We start from the raw sequence: 22,604 nt of genomic DNA on the forward strand, positions 1-22,604 counted from the left end.
CTATTTGTCCCTTTCATATAAGATAAGGACTTTTTAAGTGAGTTGATCTTTTTAATGGACAAAATACTGTGATGTTTTTGTATGTATGTAGAGAGATTTAGCCAGCAAGCCCCTCATGAATTATTCCACTTAATTTTTATCAGTACCCTTTAAAGCGTGTTGGTCTCCATTTTTTAAATGAGGGAAATGAGGCTTAGAGCAACTGAATAAATTTTGCTGAAGTTCACACGTAATAAATGGCAGGGCTAGGATTCAAACCCCAGCAATCTGACTCTGCCATCCATGTTCTGAACTAGTCTGTGGTACTGCTTTTCTGTTCGTGTCTAGAGAGCACAATATATTGCCACCAGTGGTGGTGTACTTGAGTGAAATATCCATTTGTCCTTTGCCTCTGAGGCCTTCAGGGTATTTAAACCTCCAGGTTTTTCAGAGAGAGAGAGAGAGCACCTTGAAAAAGGAAGAGGCAGGGCTGTGAATCATGACCTCTCTGGCCAGAAGAGCTCAAGGTCTTTGAGGTAAAATGTTTACAGTAGCTAATTGGTAACATAGTTCTCTGCTGGGAAGATAGGAGGATGAATCAATCCCAACATCCTGCCCAGAAACCCCAACGCGAGAGTCAGGACCCCGGTACATTCCTAACAACCCTCTTTTAATTAAAAGTCCCTGGAGGCTGACCCTAGTCTGCAAATCTGTCTTGGCACTGATCTGTGCAGTGGTCAATCATGTCAAGTGGTGTTTTTCCCCTCGTGTCATCCATCAGTGCAGCCACCAGCCATTGATTATTTTCAGAAATAAACACACTTTGTTATCCTTATCCTGAGGAGCCAGGAGGGGTGTTGGGAGGGAGTGAAAAGGGAGGGTTTCTATCCCCCTTGAGGGTGGGCTGGAGTAAGAACCCAACCGGGAGTTTTTGTATGTCCCAATCCGAATGCCAACGTGAAAACTCTCTGCTTCACTAAGTAAGCAAAATAACAGAATTTAGTATCACTCCCTGTGTAACTTTTCCTGGCAGTTTTGAAATTTCGAGTAATAAGTTCTACGTAGGACGTTCTTGATGTTTTAATGTTACTTTGTAGCAAAACACGTGACCAAGTCCTCACATACTTACCTTCCTATCTTACTAAATTTACTCCCCTTCACTGTCCTAGCTCTGTAAAATGAGAAAGACCTGTTGACAGAGGAACCTATTTTCCAACCATTGTACGATTTCATGGGAAAAAAATAAAATAAGGAAAACAAACCTAGATACACATGCCTACATTTCAAGGTGTGATTTGTTTTAGGCCTGAAGTACGGACGCATTGGCACATACGTGCATGCATCTGTAAAATCTGCTTTCTCAGTTAACTTGAGGCATTGGTAAGAAGAGTTAGCCGGTAGTCCTAATGGACTTATTTTTACTTGAGCAAGATGCCATTACAATTGCTTTTTTTCCCTAGTAGTTTTTTTTTCCATCTAAATTTGGTTCTTAATTTTCAGGGCTACGAGGGTTCTCTTATAAAGCTCACATCTAAGCAGGTAAGACTTTCAAACTTGCATATAAATGATCACTTCCACAATAAATTTGAATTGACTTTCTTTAAGAATGTTACTGGGTCTCAGCATTCTCCTTTATAATTCTCATTAGGATTGAATTTTTGCTGTTGATTTGAAATTAAGTGTGAGATTGGTTAGGAGTTAGCACAGGAAAATGATTCACAATTCTATTGTCTCCAGCTAGAATGTCTTGAGACTATCCCTGAGGAGGGCAAACGGCAAACATCGTGCATTCAGCATGGTTATATCGGGATTGGTCTGATTATTCTAGAGAAATCATCCAAACCCACTTTTATTCCCAATTCTTCCTTTTTTAAAAAAGTAAGGTTAAACAGGCAAACTTTCTCAATTAGTGTATTTGTTGGTGAAGACTTATGCTGTATTTCAGCCTTCTAATAACCACAGGCAGAGTCCCAGGTCTAGGGTAGAGCACAGAAGGTGCAGAATGGAGAGTGGTGGTAATCAATGACCCTTATAGTTTCCACAGGCTTCTTGAAATTTTTGGCTGTATACTCTCCCTCCCCCCCCCCGTGGATTAAAAGATTGAGTCCCAAGGGATTATCACCCCTCTCTGTTTAGTTGGAACAATTTGGTTTACACACCTAGTTAAACACAAGACTTTTTAAAGTTGTCCCTTGGGATTTGAGATGGAAATGTTCATTTTATAATTTTGATCATTAAGTGAGAGTACAGGGCTTTTATCATTGTGTCATTGTATTCCTTGCACTTACAGTGTACCAAAAGGTGATTCGGTTCTCTTTCCATTTTAAAAGATGAAGAAACTGAGGTACAGTGAATTTGATTTAGGAAAGTAGAGCCTCTTGACCCAAGTTTTCCTCTATTCTCTTGTTCACTGCTGCTCACCTTCCAACCCCTTCTAGATTTTTTTTTTTTTTTTTTTATGATTCTCTCAATCCCCAGCTGTGCCCTTGAAGAACCACCCTCACAATCCCCTTTGATTCATGTTAGAAATTTGGCTAAGCCACTGCGTCATGATTCTTTTGAACTGGCTTTCTTATTTCTACCCATTGCCTGTGGTCATTCCTTTATCTTAGCTCTTCGGTTTGACATCACCTTTGACCCAGAAAAATAGATACCTCCTGATTTGTTTTTTCTTCATATTTTTTTCTTTCCTCAGCCCGTAGGTTTTGTCAGTTTTGACAGTCGCTCAGAAGCAGAAGCTGCAAAGAATGCCTTAAATGTAAGTAGTAATGATGTAATCCTGGGTGTTTCCTTGCGAGGTGGTGGGAGGCAATAGAACTTCTTTGGACAGGAAATCACATGGGGGGAATATGACTGCTCATTCTGATAGAGAGGGATTCATCCATTTTATTAGCCATCTAAAGAGATTTTTCCTTGAATCGTGGTCGCAGGTACAAACTACTGGATAATGCTTTGCTCTTCTCCAGCCTTTGCTGTAATGCTTAAAATACCTGACAATGTCTCATTCACATTTAGCCCAGTCACTCCCCATGGTAATGTGCAGCTTAGTTTGGCCATCGTTTTACTCTCAAAGGTTAAGCCTAACCCAAGAGTAGATCAAAACTTGGCTTTCCTCATCTCATGAGGCTTCCATTTTAGGTATGTAGGTTTGTGTTTTTTCTTTGTCTTTTTCTTTCTTTTTTTTCTTTTTTAAGGTTATAGTCTTTATTCTCACTGTTGTCCCCAAAGACATTCTGCATTGTGTAATAATAAATGGCTGTCAGCTGTAATTGAGTGGAGATACTTGTATTTGGTTTGTAGGCATCTTGTGTGCCGTATGTTTTGAAGCTTTTGCCAGCTTCGTTTTATTTTATTTTTTTATTTTTTAAGATTTTATTTATTCATTTGACAGAGAGAGAGAGACAGCCAGCGAGAGAGGGAACACAAGCAGGGGGAGTGGGAGAGGAAGAAGCAGGCCCTCAGCAGAGGAGCCTGATGTGGGACTCGATCCCGGATCACGCCCTGAGCCGAAGGCAGACGATTAACGACTGAGCCACCCAGGCACCCCTGCCAGCTTCATTTTAGAAAGTATTTTTCCCCTTTAGTATGCTGAAGACCGAAACAATTTAAGGGGAACCAAGCTGCCAGAAGGTGAAAGGAAGCAGAATTTGCGTTCCAGATGCAGAGGGCTGATCCTGAGGTGAAGAGTCCTAGTGAAAAGCCTGGCTCCATCCTGCTCCAGGCAGTCGGCCTAAGTGGCCATGAATAAGGGTTGATGAAAGCAGCCAAAAAGGGTTAGGGTGCTTCTTAAAGGGCAAGTGGCCACTTGACTGGTTGCGATCTGAGTGTCGAGGTGTAGGCCCTTATGTTGCTATGGAACCTACAGGTGCCCCTCCCGGCCGCCCCTTTTGAGCCCCTGGACGCTAAGGCAGACGGTGCTGAGGAGGGCTGTAGGAGAGACCTGGTAGCCTGGAGACTTGGAGGCCCAAGGGGAAGGGCCTCCAGAGGGGTCCGTTTACTCAACATGATGGTGTCATTGGGACACAATCTTGAAAGGTTTTTAGGCTTTGAAAAAAAATGTACACACTCTTAGAAGAAATGGTTTGCTTCTTAGTGTTGGTTTTTCATGAATGACTTTGGAATCCGGGAGTTCCGAAGAGCTCGGGATTTTCCTGGATTTGGGTAAATAACCTCCTGGTCAGAAAAACTGTTTGTCTTCTACAGAACAAAATGTAATATAAATCAATTATTTAGTGTGTACTAATGGTACACACTGAAGCACAGTGTCTGATTCACTATTTTGATATAGAAATTGTTTTGATTTTATCATTACATAGGTAGGGCCAGAATTTTCTCAGTATAACCAAATTTTAAGCCTCTCAATAAAACTAAGCTTCTATTTAGATAGTGGTTTTCTTTCATTCTTACCAGATTGCGTGTTTCTAGCTGCAGAACTGTTCCAGGTCCTTCAAAGTTATGTTAGGTGAAGTTTTCACCATGCTCTTTTTCATTGTTCTTCTAAAGGAAGTAACAGCAGTTGAAGCTTGTTTACAGAATGGGCTCTCTGTGGCCTGCCTTGACTGTCTGAGGAACACTAGGCTTTTATCTGGCGAAGGCAACTTTCCCTGATGGGCTTTTGTTTTATTTTTTATTTTTTTAAGATTTTTAAGATTTTATTTGAGAGCTAAAGAGAGCACGAGGTGGGGATGGGGGGTGCTGGTCAGAGGGAGAAGCACACTCCCTGCTGAGCTGGGAGCCCTATGCAGGAGTCGATCCTGGGATTCCAGGATCATGACCTGAGCTGAAGGCAGACGCTTAACCGACTGAGCCACGCAGGCGCCCCTGTGTTTTTGTTTTATAGAAGTTTGTTTTTAAACTGCTTAAATGGTCACAGTCACAAACAGTGTTTCCTTGCCTCAGTAAGCAGGGGTACAGCGAACAATTTCACTTTTTCTTGGTGCCCGAGGGTTATATCCGTACCAGCAGTCAGGTTTGGAGCCCACCTGTACCATAGTGGTAGAGGTGTTTAAGTCCATCCCTAGGCCGGCTGGCCCCATATTATTGTGCTTCGTGTCCTGACATCTGGTTTTAGGTTCGGCTCTTCCTCTTTCTCACTGGCAGTAAGCTTTCCTTTAGCAGCATCTTCTCCCTTATTCATTAATGTTCTTTTGTTGCTCATGTACTAATAACTTGGGAAGAACTCCAAGCGAAACTGTTCAAATTCTGTTCTGTGGATCCCAGGGTAACCCTTAATGTTTGTGAGTTACTGAACCTGAGCTTTCTTCTGCTCAGAGGCTGACTCGTGAGTGCAGAGCATTTATTGAGCTCATGGTTGATTTTTTTTTTTCCTTGACATTTTTAACTTTTATATATAAGGTATTAGAAGGCCTTGTAACTTTAGAAACCACCCTATTGTTCTGGGAATGGAGACCTTGAAAGGATGGATGGCTCAGTCAGGAAGCATAGGTTTAAAGCTACAACTAGAAGTCAGCCTTTTGCATCTTAGTCCTGTCTCCTTTTACAACATCTTGCTGCTTGCTTGGTCCATGGAATGTTGCTGCATTTTTCCTGGTGGCAGTGACAGACTATTTAATTCATATCGTCCAGGACGAATGGCCATGATAAAGTCTGGCATATGTGACAATGGAGCAGGATTTCTTTTCTCTACAGAGAAAATGGGCCCGTTCGGGGTAATGTACTTAATCTTGAAGCTGACAGATTTTCTCTCTATGACCCAACGTGTTACGCTCTCTTCAGGGTCATCTTTCTAATTGGTGAATTAAAAACATACGATGCTCACAGGCATTACAAAATTTTCTCCTCTCATGTCATTTGTTCAGGCTTCTTTTTAAAAGCTTTTCCTCACATTCCTTTGGGGGAAAGTTCCATGTTGTAATGTTTTGTTTTATTCCACTCTTGAGAAACTAAAACCTCAGTCCAGTAAGTACCTCCATATAGAATAGGTCAGTGTCATGAACCACTTCTTCGTGCCTCTTGTTATTTCTTGGTCTTGGTTACTGTCTGGTTCAGTTATTAGTATTAATAATTAGTCTTTTCCCAAATGACTGATCTTTTTTTAAATCTTATTTTCTTCCATTTTTGGATTATGCATCAGTTTGATAATTTTATGGAAAAACATGCTCAGATTGAATTAAGTGGTAACATTGAACTTTTATCAGGAGATTACTCAAATCTTCTAAAGTAAATATAATATATTTTGTTTGTACAGCAAAAGCTCCCAAATTAAGCTAAAAATAACCCAAACCCAGACTTCCCTTCAGGTTATCTATGGTCTCATTAATCCACAGGATTAGAAACTCCATCCATTCTTTAACCTGACAACAAAATATCTGACCTATCCTTCACCCTTCATACACATTTGTAATTTCCATACTGGCAGCTAGCTTCCTATTTTCCACGCGTATGGAAGGGGGTGTTAATAATCCAAAGTATCCAATTATTTTTAGGATTTGTTTATAATTTTGGAATGTAAATCGAATATGGTGAGTGATATTGAGAGTTAGCCTGGTTTAGTATAAATTTGTGGAAATTTTGAAAAGAAACACAGGAAATAGAGTAGGTATAAGGGTAAAGACCCTGAGCAGAAGTGAGAATAAGCCATCCCTGGCTTCCTATTAACTGTGAAGACCCCAATATTGCCACTGGTGGCTAGTTAAAATCTTGGTTTAATAAAAGCGATTTGTAGTTAATACTTCAGATCAACAGGCTTGTCGTTGTCCTTGCTCGTGTAAGTTTCCATAGCGGGCGTTGTCCTACACTGGTGTTTGGGAATCATTCGTCTAAAGTACAGTTGACCCTTGAACGTCACAAGGATCAAGGGTGCTAACCACTTCCTGAGTAAAAACAAAACACACAAACACACACACACAGACTTTTTGATTCCCCCAAAACTTAATAGCCTACTATTGACCAGAAGCTTTATTGATAACATAGTCAACACATATTTTATGTGATATAGATAGATAGTATGTTGTATTTTTACAATTAAGTAAGCTAGAGAAAACAAATATTAAAATCGCAAGAGAAAATACATTTACAGTACTGTACCGTATTTATAAAAACAAATCTGCAAGTAAGTTGGCCCAGTAGTTCAAACCCATGTTGTTCAAGTGTCAGCTGTACTTGGAAAGGTTGGGTGTGGGCTGTGGAGTACATGTGCATTTTGTGATCCCTCTTCGCCTAATTTTAAATAGTTGTTACTGGGCTAGGTTTTATCATTGACTCTATTGTAAATTATTATATCAGAATTAGAGAAGTCTGATGTAATCAAACAATGTACATCACTGTAAGCTGCCTTCACAACTAAACATCGGGTGAGCACAGTAATTGGCTTTACTCTCATATTACACTATTTGATGTAAATGATCTGTAATTATTGCACCCCCTAGTCTGTTGGATTCTTTTTAAAAGTTTGAGTTGCAACTCACATACCATATAACCCATTTAAAGTGTGCAATTCAGTGGTTTTTGGTATCTTATTTTTTAAATGATATATTTTTAAAATTGCCATTTTAATGATTAAGTGCACAATTCATTGGCATGAATTACATTCACCATGTTGTTGTGCAACCTTCACCACTGTATTTCCAAAAGTTTTTCATCATCCCGAACAAACTCAGTAACCATTAATCAGTACTTCCAATTTCTCCTTTATTTTAGCCTCTGGTAACCTCTAATCTATTTCCAATCTATTGATTCACCTATTCTGGATACTGAAATATTTGTCATTTTGTATCTGACTTCTTTCCTTGGTGGGATGTTTTCAAGATCTGTCCATGTTGTAGCATGTATCGGAACATCATTCCTTTTTTGTCTGATAATTCCATTATATGGATCTCCCACCTTTTGTTTATCCGTTCATCTGTTGATGGACACTAGGGTTATTTCCACCTTTTTGCTCTTGTGAATGAAAAAGTCCCTGTTTTCAGTTGCTTTAGGTATATACCTAGGAGTGGGATTGCTGAGTCATGAGGTAATTTTATCTTTAGCTTTTCGAGGAACTTCCAAACCTTTCCATAGTAGCTGCACCCTTTTACATTCCCACCAATAATGTATATAGGGTTCCAAATTCTCCATATCCTCACCAATACTTGTTTTTTTTAATTATGATCATCCTAGTAGGTATGAAGTGATCATTGGGTCCTTGATACTTTTTGACGGATTGCAATAGATATGGGTTCTTTTGGACTCTCACATGACTTAAAATGTTTCTTTTAACGAGGATTAGTAACATTTTTTTGATGGCAATTCTAATTAATAGAACTGTGTTACCATTAAATTGTTTAGTTTACCTGATAATAAAGTAAGGGTGGGGGAAAGCCAACCATTGGGTGATTCATTTAATAAGGTAAGACTTAGGCTTTATATTTTATGTGCAACATGCAAGACATGAAGGGAAGGTATATCCTCAAGGTCTAAAAAGACTTTGGAATAGAGATTGAAAGGCAGTTTGGTTTTGAAGAGGAAAATGTGGCCGTCCTGCAGACTTCGAATGCAAAGAAGCCTTAAGAAGTGGAAAATGAAGAGAAATTGAGGACATGTCTATTAAATTCTTTATGATTGAGGAAATTTATCAGTTCAGTAGCATGTATGATAAAGAATTTTTAGGAGAATTTTCAATTTGTAAGAAAGCATGTTGAAAAGGTACTTCATAGCTCACGTGTTAAAAATAGCTGATCTAATCAGGGAAACTTTGGCTTTTCCGTCCCCATAAATTCCTGGCATTAAAGTAAACACTATGGTTATTTATATCACAATGATTCCAGCCTTGTGCATAATTTCAGTTTTGTTGAGTGGCCTGAGCTCTCCCAAATATCAAATTACTAAACAGTATGGTATAATTAATTCCTTAGTTCTATACCAGGTTCCTCATCACAGATAGGGGTGTTATTCACTTCCAAAGGTGTTAAAAGGAAATCACCAAGCAAAATCACTTGCAGATGTTCTAGCTGTGAACCTCTACCCCGAGTAAACTTTCTTAGTGAAAAGATGTGGCCATAAACTACTGGTACAAACTCTTTGAGTACAGAGGGACGGACAGCAGGGCAGTCAAGATCGGCAGTGCCCGCACAAAGACATTCTGGCTTTGGTTTGACAGAAGTCTGGACAACAGTCTCTGTTTCCTGTATCACAGGTTTTCCTGACAGGTTGTGCAAGTTAGGACTTTTGATCTTAATATTTGCACAGCTTGCGAGTTAGGTGAATTATTTCCACTAAACAAAAGTTTTCACCAACACAAGCATCCAGATGGCCTGTTTCAGCTCCCCCTCACCAGGCACTATGTCAATATGTTTCTTATCAGTTTTAAAATTTTCTCCCTAAATTTCTCTTCGCCTATTGCTCAATGTGGTTGAAGAGGCCCAATTAGTGCGATCCCAGCTGGGACTTTTGGATGGGAAATATGCAAGGCTGCCAGATGAGATCATGAGTCCGATCTAATGTTTATCGGTTAAATCTGTTTATAACTGCTTACTCTTGACTTGCAGAGTTCTAAGGCAGCCATTTGACGTCACTGGGCTGGGGTGTATGCCGGTGCCAGTCAGTATAGAACTGCCATGATGCAGGGTTATTGGACTCTTCTTTTTCTCAATGACTACACGCTTGGGGCCTGACAAACCGCTCAATCCAGCTAGCCCCCTGGACGAAATTTGAAGTAGGCTTCCACAAACGTTACACCACCAAAAGTGACTCATAACCCAAATACAATGTAAAAAAATAAAAATAGTAAATGCCCAGTGCGTGATTGTTTAATAAGTTCTAGAATCTGTCAGATCATTTTTCTGTGCTTTTCTTTATGATGTTCCTGCATTTTTGGATGGTTCTATAACCTCCCTAGGGTAGTACAGCGCATAATTTGAAAGTTCTGGGGAAAAAAAAAAAAAAACTAAGGATAAATGAGAAGAATTTGTTAAATTTCTAGTTAGAGTCTTTGCTTGAAGAAAAGTAGGTTAGTTATTTTTAAAGATTTTATTTATTTGAGAGAGAGAGGTACAGAGACAGATGGTGAGAGAATATGAGCAGGGCGGAGAGGGAGAAGCAGGCTCCCCGCTGAGCAGGGAGCCCGATGTGGGGCTTGATCCCAGGACTCTGAGATCATGACCTGAGCCTAAGGCAGATGCTTCACTGACTGAGCCAGCGAGGCACCCCAAAAAGTAGGTTATTTAAATCTAAGCATTCACATAAGAAACTGAAAAACACAATGCTACTGAAAGAAATCCTAAGGAAGTTTAAAGAAAGAAAAGTAGCCAGAAATGTTAGCATCATCCTTTCCCCAAGAAAACCAGCAGAAAGAGCCACCGATTCTCACAAATAACGTGGTTTACTCTAATGATAAGTGTACGTGGAAATCTCAAGTTCATCAGATATCACATGGCTATGTGAAACAGCCCTCAGACTTTGCATTGCGGCTTTTTTTGAGGCTCTAACTTATTTGAACGTAAACTCCCTTTTAAAAATGCTGTCTTGTATTGACCTTGACCTTTCTCCATGGTTCTTCAGGTGTTTCAGAAATGCTGAGAATCTATTTGCCTCTATTGTAAATGTAAGTAGAAAATATAGTTAGTGTTTGTGGAACACGAAGTGCAAAGAATGAGCTATTTGCTAGGACTCTTTGCGAAAGGAGCCAGGCCAGTTTTAGAATGAAAGCTCTCTGGGCCATTCACATTGCTGATTGTCCTGCAGTGCTGCACATGTTGGCACCTTAAATCACTCTTTATTGTAAACTCACTTTTATCTTTTTTAGTGAATGATCATACCATCCTACTGACTAGGGGTTACAGCGCTCCCTTTTACGCTGGCTTTGTGTTTCTGATAATAATCGACACAGATCTTAACTTTTGGTCCACAAAGCCTTTGTCTTATTCTGTAACTGGAATGCTTTAGAAGGTTTTAAAGACTTGGGGAGTGGGAATGGGACTTGACCCCCTTAAAATGGAATAGGGTGTTTTGATAAGACCTTTGTCAATGGTTGTGTTATTTCCTTACAGGTACAAATACTATGAGGTGTTTTCTTTCTTTATAATTAGTGTAAACGTTTCATGCCATTTTTAGTGGATATGTAATATTTATTACATAGATTTTTTTTTAATTACAGAACCACAATCATCAAGGATTTTTATATACATAAAAATAAGCAGGGGAGAAGAAATAGAGTAAATCCTTCTGAAATATGAAGAAATATATATCTGCATTGTAAATATGGGACTAGGAATAAGAACAGGTTTTGGTGGTTTTTTTCTTTGAGAGGGAGAGAGAGCACACGCATGCTTCCACATAAGCAGCAGGATCAGAGGGAGAGAGAGAATCTTAAACAGGCTCCATGCCCAGCGTAGAGCCCAATGGCAGCAGGGGGCGGGGGGGGGCAGCTCCATCTCACAACCCTGAGATCATGACCTGAAACCAAGAATCGGACGCTTAACCTGCTGAGCCACCCAGGTGCCCCAGAAATAAAACAGTTCTAATGAACGTGATTATACTGACTAATTTAAAATCTTAAATACTGTCTAAAAAGGCTAATATTTATTAAAAAAGTATATTTTTAGGACTAAAATTTCTAAAAATATAAGTTTCAATAGAGAATTGAAAAATTAAGTGGTACCTTGGGTAACCTGGACTTTGAATTAAAGGTTCTAGGTTTTTTGGGTTTTTTTTCCTAGCCATTGTGGGGCAAGTTAATTTTAAAGATTAATGTTTTATTTATTTATTTTTTTAAAGATTTATTTATTTATTTGACAGAGAGACAGCCAGCGAGAGAGGGAACACAGGCAGGGGGAGTGGGAGAGGAAGAAGCAGGCTCATAGCGGAGGAGCCCGATGTGGGGCTCGATCCCACAACGCCGGGATCACTCCCTGAGCCGAAGGCAGACACTTAACGACTGCGCCACCCAGGCGCCCCTAAAGATTAATGTTTTAAAATTAAAAGGTCTGAATAATTCTCCTAGAGAATGCGGTTGGGTAGAAAATTCCTAGTATAAACTGGTAACCAGTAGTTCTCTTGTATTTTGAATCCCTTTAATCTGTTTTGTCCTTTGCCTTACATAAGACATCACTCAAAAGTAAGTGGATGAATAAATACACAGAACTTAGAAAGTAAATTTGGAAACGTATTATGGGAAATGAAAATAAATTTAAATGGAATGGAATTCATGTTCTCAAGCAGAAGGTTAGTTTATAATAAAGGAGTAAAAACAAAGTATGAAAAAGTTTCTATACTTTCAAAAATAGGAATAAAAATATAACAGTATCATTTTCATAGAATTTTAGTATTCCTATAGAAGGCCCATGTAATATGCAAATGCACATTAAACAGAAGGCAGAAAAAACTATTCAAGGTTACAGGTTATGGATACACCTCAATGAAAGAAGCCAACAAGATTATAAAAGAGAATCAAGCTGTTTACGCATCTTAGAATGCTGATTAAATGAACGACAAAACTAATGGAGGTTTTTAGGTTTAGAAAGGTCCTAGTAACTATGGTAGGAAGGTGTTGACTTCTCCAACAGTTTACCATGTCATCTTCGTTTATCTGTAGGCATGTTCAGCAAATTCTAAAAACATCCTTAAAGCAATCTTAAAAATGAAATTCAGTAATATTAAATGTGCACTGTGTATTTGATATATTAGGGTAGTTCTGTTTGTGCAGAACATTGTTACTGTGTTGGTACCTGTGAAAAGGTAACTAAATCTGTACGTTGAGGCTGAGAGAAAACAGAGGAAGTTTCTTCTTGGTAACCAGTTATGTCTGGAGGGCTTTCTAGTCAAAGACAGTGTAATAAAGGTGTCAGTCAAGCTGACCTGGTTCAAATCCAGTCTCTGCCACTTACTGATTCAAGACCCTTCTCTGGACCGCAATTTTCTTCCCATTAATGTTTTGTTGATAATACCCATCTCAAAGGGCATAAGGCTCAAAGTAAATGAGATACTTTTTAAAGCCGCTGGCCGCTCAGTAGCAAAAATTCGGGTAATTAGCTTGATGATCTTCACAACGGACTGGGTCCTATTCCTTAACCCACTTTGCTACAGTCTGATTTTAAAGTAACGTCTGTGGAATTCCAAATTCCACTGGGTTCAGAGTACTTCCGAACATTGATTTATATTATAATGCAATTAATGGTAAACTGATTCATTAGTCCTTTCTTGGAGCTTTTTTGGGAAACAAAGTTGCAGTGTTGTCCTTAATATTTTCAAGACTTCAAAATATAGTGAGCCCAACAAACAGCCCCTCCTCTCCCTTTTATTCTATCAGACTAATCATGCACATTTCTTTGTCCATTTCAGGTTCCAGTCGAATCTGTTTAAAACCAAAGACCCCACATCCATTCCATATAAAGCATTTCATTTAGCAGCCAGTGAGACTCCTTAGTTAATTGTTGAACAAGCCTTTTTGGACGGGGAAGTTGAGCCTCAGGCCTGTCAGGTCACCAGTGAGTGGCCTTGAGGCGATGCATCAGAGTGGAGGCAGAGCGCTGATCTAAGTTGCTCAGAGGTGAGGTCCGTATTGACTCTCAGCTCTCTGTGCAGCACAGGAAGTACTTTGCAGTGAACTTCCAAAGTCTGGATTTAACTTCACGTTCTTTACAACTAATTTGTGCCTAAGCCCCAAACACTTGCTTGGAAGGAGCTTCATGGAGTTTTTTAAAAACAAGATGACAGAGCAAATGCTACCCTCTTTCCTTATTTCTGTATTTTTACTGTATTCATCAGAGAACAGATTTTTCCCACCCATGGGTTGATTTATCTGTAGTGGTATTAACCAATGACTTTGAGAACCAAATAATTTATTGGTGTGGGTGGCACTTTTTTTTTTTTTTTTTTTTTTTTTTTTTAAGATTTTGTCAGTGCGTGCACAAGCAGGGGGAGAGGCAGGCAGAGGGAGAAGCAGGCTCCCCGCTGAGCAAGGAGCCCCAAGTGGGACTCAATCCCAGGACCCTGGGGTCATGACTTGAGCCAGTCACAGCTGTTTAACCAACTGAGCCACCCAGCTGTCCCCTGCCCCCTTTTTTTTGAAGATTTTATTTAGTCATTTTAGAGAGAAAGATGGCACTCCTTCTTGTCCTCAGTAAAGTTGAGGATTTAAAGTTGACTTCAAAAATGTTTTTAATATTTATTTTAAAATGTAATATAACCTTCCTTTTTAAAGAATTGCCATTGTCCTCTTGTGCCGCCTATAGATCAGTAACAAGCTTGTACGCATCTTCTACTTCCTTTTGGTGTTTGGATTTAAGATGACCTGAGCTTGGTTATGCATAGGTTATGCATACACCGTGGAGGAGACTCCCCTGGTTCCTGTTGAGGGGAGGGGTGGTCATGGCTCAAAAACTGAAAAGCAGAAACAGGGCTGTGAAAAGACACTTGGAGACCCGTTGTGGGCTATTGTGTCTGATCTTTCGGTGGAAGTCTTTCCACAATGGTTTTGGAAAGTTGAGGCACCTGTCTTTTTTCAATTGTAGAGTTTGTTAATATCAGCACTCGTTTTTCTCTCCTCGCTTCATTCTTGTTTTCTTCTACATCAGCCACTAGTAAAGGCTCAAAGTAAACTTTGCAGAACTATCCTTAAAGGAGTACAGAAAGTTAAGATGTACCTCAAATGATCCCACAAGCACTTGAGGTGAACGTAAGAGAGTGTTATTTCCTTAGTCTGCCTGCCTTACAAGTTGGACTTACTCTCCATATGCTTTTCTACATAGACCTAGAATACTTGGTTTTTATCATCTAAGAGTCCTTATATTGCACAGCATTAATCATCTGACGTATCTCAGAGTTCATAAGGTATTTTCATACAAACCCACACACCTCTCTTGTCTTGTTTTGCCTGGCATGTGCCTAATATGTGTTAGATACAGAGGCAGGTTGGTCTCCTTTTCAATAATTAGAAGATTAGTTTGTAATTAGTATGATTCGTCTTTTCCTTGAAAATCTGACACCGCCCTTGAAACTAGTATCAGTACCAGTAGCCCTTTTTTCTTAAAGGACCTGTATGGTCAGCTATTAATGATATATTGGAAATGTAGTTAGTAAATATTTAAAAACTCCTCCCTTCCCAGTTTAATCCTGGGTTTTTTGTACTTGGCACAAGCTGTAGGAGCACATGTGCGACCTTTATGAAAGTGATGTTCCTAGTTAATCCTCATTAGGGATTTAATCTTTTTGTAGTTAGGATAAATTTGCACATAAACACTCTTGCTTTCTCATCACATATACTGTATGACCAAAGAAGCTTATTTTCTAAATGGACCTGGTTAATAATATAAACTATGGCTAAGAATAAGGTTATGATTTCTTCTCTTTTTTTTTTTTTTTAAGATTTTATTTATTTATTCGACAGAGATAGAGACAGCCAGCGAGAGAGGGAACACAAACAGGGGGAGTGGGAGAGGAAGAAGCAGGCTCATAGCGGAAGAGCCTGATGTGGGGCTCGAACCCATAACGCCGGGATCACGCCCTGAGCCGAAGGCAGACACTTAACCGCTGTGCCACCCAGGCGCCCCTGATTTCTTCTCTTTTATTGGTTTTTTTCCTTCGTGCCAAATGCACTGATTTAAGCCCATGACCTGGGCTTTACAGAGATAAACCCTATAACCTAGAAATCACGCTGACACAGTACGTTTTATCACTCAAAAATTTTTGGTAGGACAGTCATAAGGCTCTGGACAAGTACAGGGAGGTACTGGGTTGAGGCAGAACCTCTTTATTTCCCAAATAAGTGAAGTTAGCCATTAAAATTCTGAGCATTTGGGGGTGTCCATGGAAGCAACAAACATCAGACGAGATTGTCATAGGCCACCATTAAGTGGATGTGGACCATCACGAGCTTGTTTTGATACCACTTGAAGATCTTGTTAGTGTCAAAAACTTAACTAAATGAAGGTATTGTCTAGGATCTGCCTTCTTTTAAGCTTTCCTTGGTCATGCCATTTGTTCGAGTGCCATCATTGGCAGGACCAAAAGGTAAAAAGATGGTCACGTGGGGGGGATGCCTATGGGTATAGTTGTCCCAACAGTGCAGACGGGAGAGGAGGTGGCAGTAGGACTACACAGTGAACAGGACTGCTGGCAGTACCAGCCCCATCTGGTGTGTTGAAGAGTCTAAGAAATGCCTTTGTCCCTACCAGAACAGTTGATCTCCGTTTACCTTCAAAATCCTTGGAGTAAAAATGTTAACGTCAGGATTCCTGAATGAAAGAATACCGTCTGCACTCTGGCCTATGTTTCTTTCCACATAATATTACCCATTTCAAAGCGTCACTGTAAAATACTGCTTTAATGGGTAACTGACCATCCTTTTCCTTAACGTTGTGAGGGCCCAGGTCTCTTTCGATCATCCTTTTTAGGACAGTTTGAGAACATAGTGGCAAAAGTTCAAACAATCATGCCCTCGCAACCCTTTGGAAAATAAACTCTGTTTGACTCAGATTCTGTTGACATGTTTAAGATGGAGTTTATAGCTTCTTCAAAGACCTTGTCATGACTTTATAGTCCTCCTATACAAAGCAGATTCTCCTAGGGCACGGTTATGTACACGGGGTGGCTGGCCAACAAAAAGCGTGCTTTAGGAGAAAAGAAATTGAGCTGGGGTGGATGGCCAAGCCAAAGGCCGCTTCAGATACCTCTGAAGTACTTCCACCTAATTCTCCCAGAAAGTGGCTCTGGTCTCTTCCGTTAGCAGTCAGTTCCCCCAAGAGCTACTCAGTATGTGAACTAACAGAAATGGGCAAGAGGAGGAGGACATGGCTCCCTGAAGGCGGGGGGGTGGGGGGGGCGATGCTCGGAGAAATGAAACCAGGTGGAGTAGAAGAATAATTTGAAACTACACAGCACCAGTTCGGACAGCAGCTCAGATAATCCTGCTGCCTTCTCCAGCTGTGGGAATCCCACAGTTGAGTTAGGAATCTCCTCTTTTACAAGTGGTAGAAGCACCTTTCCGGAAAAGCTGAAAGAGAAGAAATCCTCAGCAGTCCGTGTTCAGGAGCGGGCTCCTTAGCTGATGAGTACTAGGCCGCAGGGATGTTTATCATACACCAAATATTAACCACTGACACGAACAACTGTTTTCATTTCTAGTTTATAGCTGAGGAAACTGAGGCACAGAAAGGTCAAACAGCGTTCCTCGGATCAGCAGTGGAGGTAGATTTGAATGCAGGCCGACTCCAAAGCACACACGCCTGTCACAAGCCTCTTACGTGGGAGGAAGTTCCGTCCAAAACTGGTTGTGACCTTGAATTGGGTTGTCTCTTTTGTAACTGTCACTATAACTCGAGCTGGTACTTCCGGAGAACCAGTTGGGTTTTTGTTTTGTTTTTTGTGTTTGGTGGGTTTTTTTGTTTTTTGTTTTCTTGCCTTCACCAGTAAGGGGAAGGGGACCCAGCAGGACCATCTTCTTGTTTCTTTTCTAGTCCTGGATTTAGGGGGCAGAAACAAGGTTTTGCTCATTTTTTTGTTGGGGTGCATACATCCTCTTTAACTACTTCGCAGGTTTCACCAGAAGAGTCTGGCTTGATGGTGAGAGGGTATGAATTTGAATGCTGTAGTTGACATGAATGAAAGTGAAGCCAAGGATAAAAACTATATTCCAGGAAGTGGCCCAGTCACTAGGAAATACAATCAAAGCACTTTTATTCCAGACCCAGGTTGGCTGGTGAAGGATGATAATGGGTTTCTCTACTGTGGCCAAGATGATTCTATCAGAACACTGAGAACTGAGCTTGTCACAGAATGTTATCAGAGGAGAAATTACATAGGCTAAAAATGGAGGATACACCTTTGGAAACCTTCCAGGCTGGGTGTGGATGCGTGGTCCTTTGTCGCTAAAATTTTGAAAGCAGGTTAGTTTCATTGTGTTTTATGGAACTTGTGGTTTAGAAACAAAATTAAACAGATTTTTGTTGTTCAAGGGATTAAAAACAAGGACACGTGACCTCTAAAAACCTAATATTCCCTTGGAAGAGTATTCTGTTAGGCAGTGGAGCAAGGAATTAATACGTGGGTGCATAGCTCGATTTCAGTCCAAGGGCCACATCTACCTACAGAGAGCCCTTGGAAAGGGTGGAAAGGGGTCTCTTCAAATGTAACCGAAATACATTACCGATAGAGAGGGACACATTCTTTTCAAATGACCATTTAGGCAAGGAGGATAATGAGTAGTAAATCAGAGGATTCTAAGGCAAATCTAGAGCAAGGAGTTTGAGATAGTTGGATCCAGAGAAAGAACAAGGCATAATTGCTTTGATAGTTTCTCAGTGGGCAGTGGCCCAGCAGCACGGGCTGTTGTGTTAACAATCTTGATGTTTCTACAAAGCAGTGTCCTTATTTAGGGAAAGTATGAAATATGGTTTACATGTGACAACAACTTCTCACTTGTTCATTCTTTGTCAGATCCCACGTCTACCTAAATTTCAACACAGTGGAAACTGAACAACAACCTCCATTATTTTCAGAAGATAATGTAGTCTTTGTCAGATAAAGAGCTTCCCAGAAATGTAATATACATGCGCACGCCATCATGGGAATCAAAAAATTAAATTCTGGATTCTCCCAGTCAATTGTGAATTTAGGTGGATTACTTTTTTGGATCTTAATGTCTCCGTCTGTATTGGGGAAGTTACTGGCCTTCTGGGCGAGACTGTATTGCTGCTCTAGTACCCTGCCCTTGTAGCAGGACTCTATCCTTGCCTCCTGCCCACTGAACGCCAGTATGATCTCAAGTCTTGTTTTTTTGTTTTGTTTTAAGATTTTATTTATTTATTTGACAGAGAGAGAGCCAGCCAGCGAGAGAGGGAACACAAGCAGGGGGAGGGGGGGAGGAAGAAGCAGGCTCCCAGCGGAGGAGCCCGATGTGGGTCTCGATCCCAGAACCCCAGGATCACGCCCTGAGCCGAAGGCAGACGCTTAATGACTGAGCCACCCAGGCGCCCCTGATCTCAAGTCTTGTAACAGCCCCCAAACACCCTCACACATTTCCAAATATCCTTAAGGAGTTGGCAGGTGTGGGGAACAGGGCCAGTGAGGAATACTACCCGTGATTAAAAACTACTCAGTTAGGTGGTCCCAAAAATTAAGTCCTAAGATTTTGTGAATTTCGTGCTTTCTGTAGATCGCCCTCTACAACTTAGCAACTTACTGTCAGAGAACCTGACCCAGACCTCTACCCAGCAACGTGTGATCTTTACTCAGAGAATTTGAGTGGTTCTTTTCTTTTTTCACATTTTATAAATGGTAATAGAAAACTTTAACACTATAAATAGTAGAAAATTTTTACTCATTTGTTTTCAGAAATGGTACATTGGAAGAAATTTTTGAAATTGCAGTATTGATTCCCCTCCCCCCCACCCCTATTTCCTTCTTTCCGTCATCTTTTCTGTTTATAACATGCAGCTCTTCCTTTAACTTCCCTCTACGCTTTGTTTCTGAGCCTCATCTCTACCGGAACAGATTACCCAGATGCATGTTTCTTTTTGGCTTGTCTTGAGTCATTTTAAGGTTCCAGCTGAATGTAACAATTGTTTTCAGACTCCTAGGGAAACTTTTGCATATACCTTGCCTAGAGTCTGTTTCTAATCTGAATATTTTATGCTGCCTGTGAAAGAGAAAGCTGACAATTCTCAGAAAGCTGTAAATAAATCTTGGTCCCCCCAGACTTGAGAATATCTCTAAAGTATGTATTTACCTCCTAGTTTCTGATGGGAACGACATGTCTGTCAATTTTAAGAAAACTGTTTGTGTTTCTAACTTTTGTTTTTAACTTCTAGAAGGTAAAAGTTAATTCCTTCAAGTTCATTTTTTATATGTTGAAAGATTTGTGGTCCGCAGGTTATTTTCTTTCCTGTAGCCAAAGTGCTCTTTGAAAATAGGCGGCCTTTATTCTTAGCCCTCTTTATAAAATGTTTTAAAATATAACAACATAGAGAGATGTGAATCAAAACCACAATGAGATACCACTTCATACCTATTAGGATGGCTAAGATAAGAGTGTAACAAGTGTGGGTGAGGAGGTGAGAAAATTGGGGTACTCATACATTGGTAGTGCGATTGCAATGGTATAGCCGCTTCGGAAAACAGTTCTACAGTTCTTCAAAAAAGTTAACAAAGGAGTTCAGCAGTTCCACTCCTAGAGAGTTGTGTCCACACAAAAACTTGTACACAAGTGTTCATAGCAGCCCCCCAAAAAGTGGAAACCATCCAATGTCCATGAACTGATGAGAGGATAAAAAATGGGATATATTGGTTCAGTGGATTATTCGGCAATAAAGAGCAGTGACGTTCTCCTATGTGGTATAGTATGGATGAACTTGAAAAACCTTTTTCTGGGTGAAAGAAGCCAGTCGCAAGGGAGCATGTATTCTATGATTCCATTTATAGGAGGTACCCAGAATAAATAGGCACAGAGACTGGAAGCAGATTATTGGTTGGAGCGGTGAGTTGAAGAGGGGAGAGAGTAGGGAATGAGAGACTGCTAATGTGTGCAAAGTTTCTTTTGAGGGCTGTGAAAATGTCCTAGCTCTATAGGGGTGATGGTTGTACAACTCAGTGACTACCTGAAAACTCACTGAATTGTACACAAGAGGGTGAATTTTAGGATATGTAAATTATATTTCATAAAGTTATTAAAATAGCACATGGTATTCTAGCAACTTTAAGAACATTTAATTTTTAGGTAAATCATACTATGACTGGAAATCTTTGGAGTACAACATATAGGTAATAATCATTCTCTCTTATTTGTTACCTTGTTCTAGTCAGCAGTAGGGGAGGGACCTGAGTGATCAGCTTGTTCTAGTCAACCGTAGCAGAGGAAAGCAGAGTGTTGGAGCACTGAGTTTCTTATGGAAGAAGCTAAGAGGTTGCTGAGAAAATGGATAGTTGTTGGCTGAAACTCAACCAAAGTCACAATCGCAATAAATTAGAATATAAATGCTTTACAAAACCTGCATGCCATCAACAGAGTATGCCAGTCTCTTTAGATCCTCCTGAGAATCGAATGAGTTCTTCCTTCCCCATAGATACTGTTTAATGTACCACTGTTTACAGAAATGAGCGATATTGGTTCAACTTTTCTGTTTGATGCTTGAAAATTTAGAAGGAAATCAGTGGTCCCCCTCTCAACCCCCTCACCACTGCCCCATGCCCCAGTCCCGCCATACTGATTTCTTCTGCCTTGTGGGATAATAATCTGTACCTTCAGAAAGAGAAATAAAAGCATTAAAAGTTATAACTTAGGGTCAGTGAGTGATAAGAAAGGCCAGCAGTGGCCACCAGGTAGATAAGCTACCACCTGGTGGAGCTCTGAGTCTTAGAGTTTATTGCAGCAGGTTATGAAGAAGCCCTGGAGATTTATCGGGGGTCTCTGCTTGGGTAACCTTCTTCAGGCACATCAGAACTCCAGCTCTCAAACCATCTGTGTTTTAGTACCAGAAACCAAGATAAGGAGGGAGGTGTGGAGTGGAGAGAAGACGAGATCCAGGTACTGAGATTAGATGAAGAGGTCAGAGAGTGGTCACTACTAAGTTTGACCTTGACTTGAGCTCCTTTCCTCAGGCTTCTTATTTCTTGGACACGGGATGGTTTCATTGACTTCGTTTGTAAAGGTTAGGAGATTCTCAAGGCTAAGGAAGAACTTAGCAGATTATTACAAAAGAAAGCATTTTTATGCGCTGAGATTTTATTGTACTGTATATATGGTTTCTGGAGACAGATTACTCTCATTCTGTATTAGAAAGTCTGAATGAATTGGTTAAAACCTATAACCTAAAGGGCATTTATTTCTCCTCTTCAGCATAGACATCTAGCTAGGCAGGGTTTTCTGGATGCCCCACATTCCTTTCGAGCAGGAGTGGGTTTTCATTTAGAGTTGGGCATGAAGAAGGGGGCAGTTGAAAGCTTATTAGAATCAATGAGGAAACTCTTTCAGCATATGAAGTTGAATCTTATGAAATGGCTGTTATTTTATTACTTTTCTTTGACCAAAAAAAAAAAAAAAGTGGTTTCATCTGATCCTGTATATCCAATACAGATCAGATCTGCTGGATTACTGGGTCAGAAAGGGGTGTGAGCGAAATGCCTAGGAGATTCTGCTAGGAAATGACGTTTTTTCTAAAAGAACTGGGTACCTTATTGGGTGGCTTGTGACCGGCTCCCAGAGGAGAGCAGAGTCCGCTGACCATGAAATGAGTGGTAGAGGCAGCCTGTTACTTTCCAGTAGTTTCATATCAATCACACCAAATGGAATAATCTTAACCATTTGAATTTGCCCGTATTGGGACTTCCTAAAGGCTTTCAGCCTGGGACTCCCCGGGAGAAACCAGGCATCAGGAACAACTCAGCCTTCCCTAGCTTCAGGCCATGAACTTCACTGATCCTTTATAAAAACTGTGTTTATTACAGCAGTTTTAGCTCCAATTATCTTTACTCTTCCCTTCTCTTTCCCCCTTGTAAAAACATTTCAACATATTTCAACCAGAAGTTGAAAATTAAACAAAAATTAACTACAATAAATTTGATTAGAAACGTTTGGTTATTTAGATGCTTCCTCTTAAAGGTTCAGTATCTTAGGAAGTCACAACAGGTGGTAAGGGGGTGTTCAAATTCTAGGTCCTCAGCTTTCTAGTCACCGTACATAAAATCGACGAATGAGT

The 22,604-nt window shown here is 40.2% G+C and overlaps 1 protein-coding gene across 5 annotated transcripts in view; it reads left to right on the top strand.

Moving 5' to 3' along the window:
* The window catches only part of RBPMS (RNA binding protein, mRNA processing factor), a 172,436-nt gene that overhangs the window by 73,057 nt on the left and 76,775 nt on the right, over positions 1-22,604 (top strand). For 4 of the 5 annotated variants that reach the window (XM_040643276.1, XM_040643279.1, XM_040643280.1 and 1 more), the window contains exons 3-4: positions 1,480-1,518; positions 2,675-2,737. In XM_040643276.1, coding sequence (XP_040499210.1) covers positions 1,480-1,518; positions 2,675-2,737 — 102 coding nt within the window. The remainder of the gene's footprint in view (positions 1-1,479; positions 1,519-2,674; positions 2,738-22,604) is intronic. The other variant, XM_040643277.1, reaches the window with a different exon arrangement.

Source organism: Ursus maritimus, unplaced genomic scaffold (genome assembly GCF_017311325.1).
Source record: "Ursus maritimus isolate PB19 unplaced genomic scaffold, ASM1731132v1 scaffold_28, whole genome shotgun sequence".
Taxonomy (NCBI): domain Eukaryota; kingdom Metazoa; phylum Chordata; class Mammalia; order Carnivora; family Ursidae; genus Ursus; species Ursus maritimus.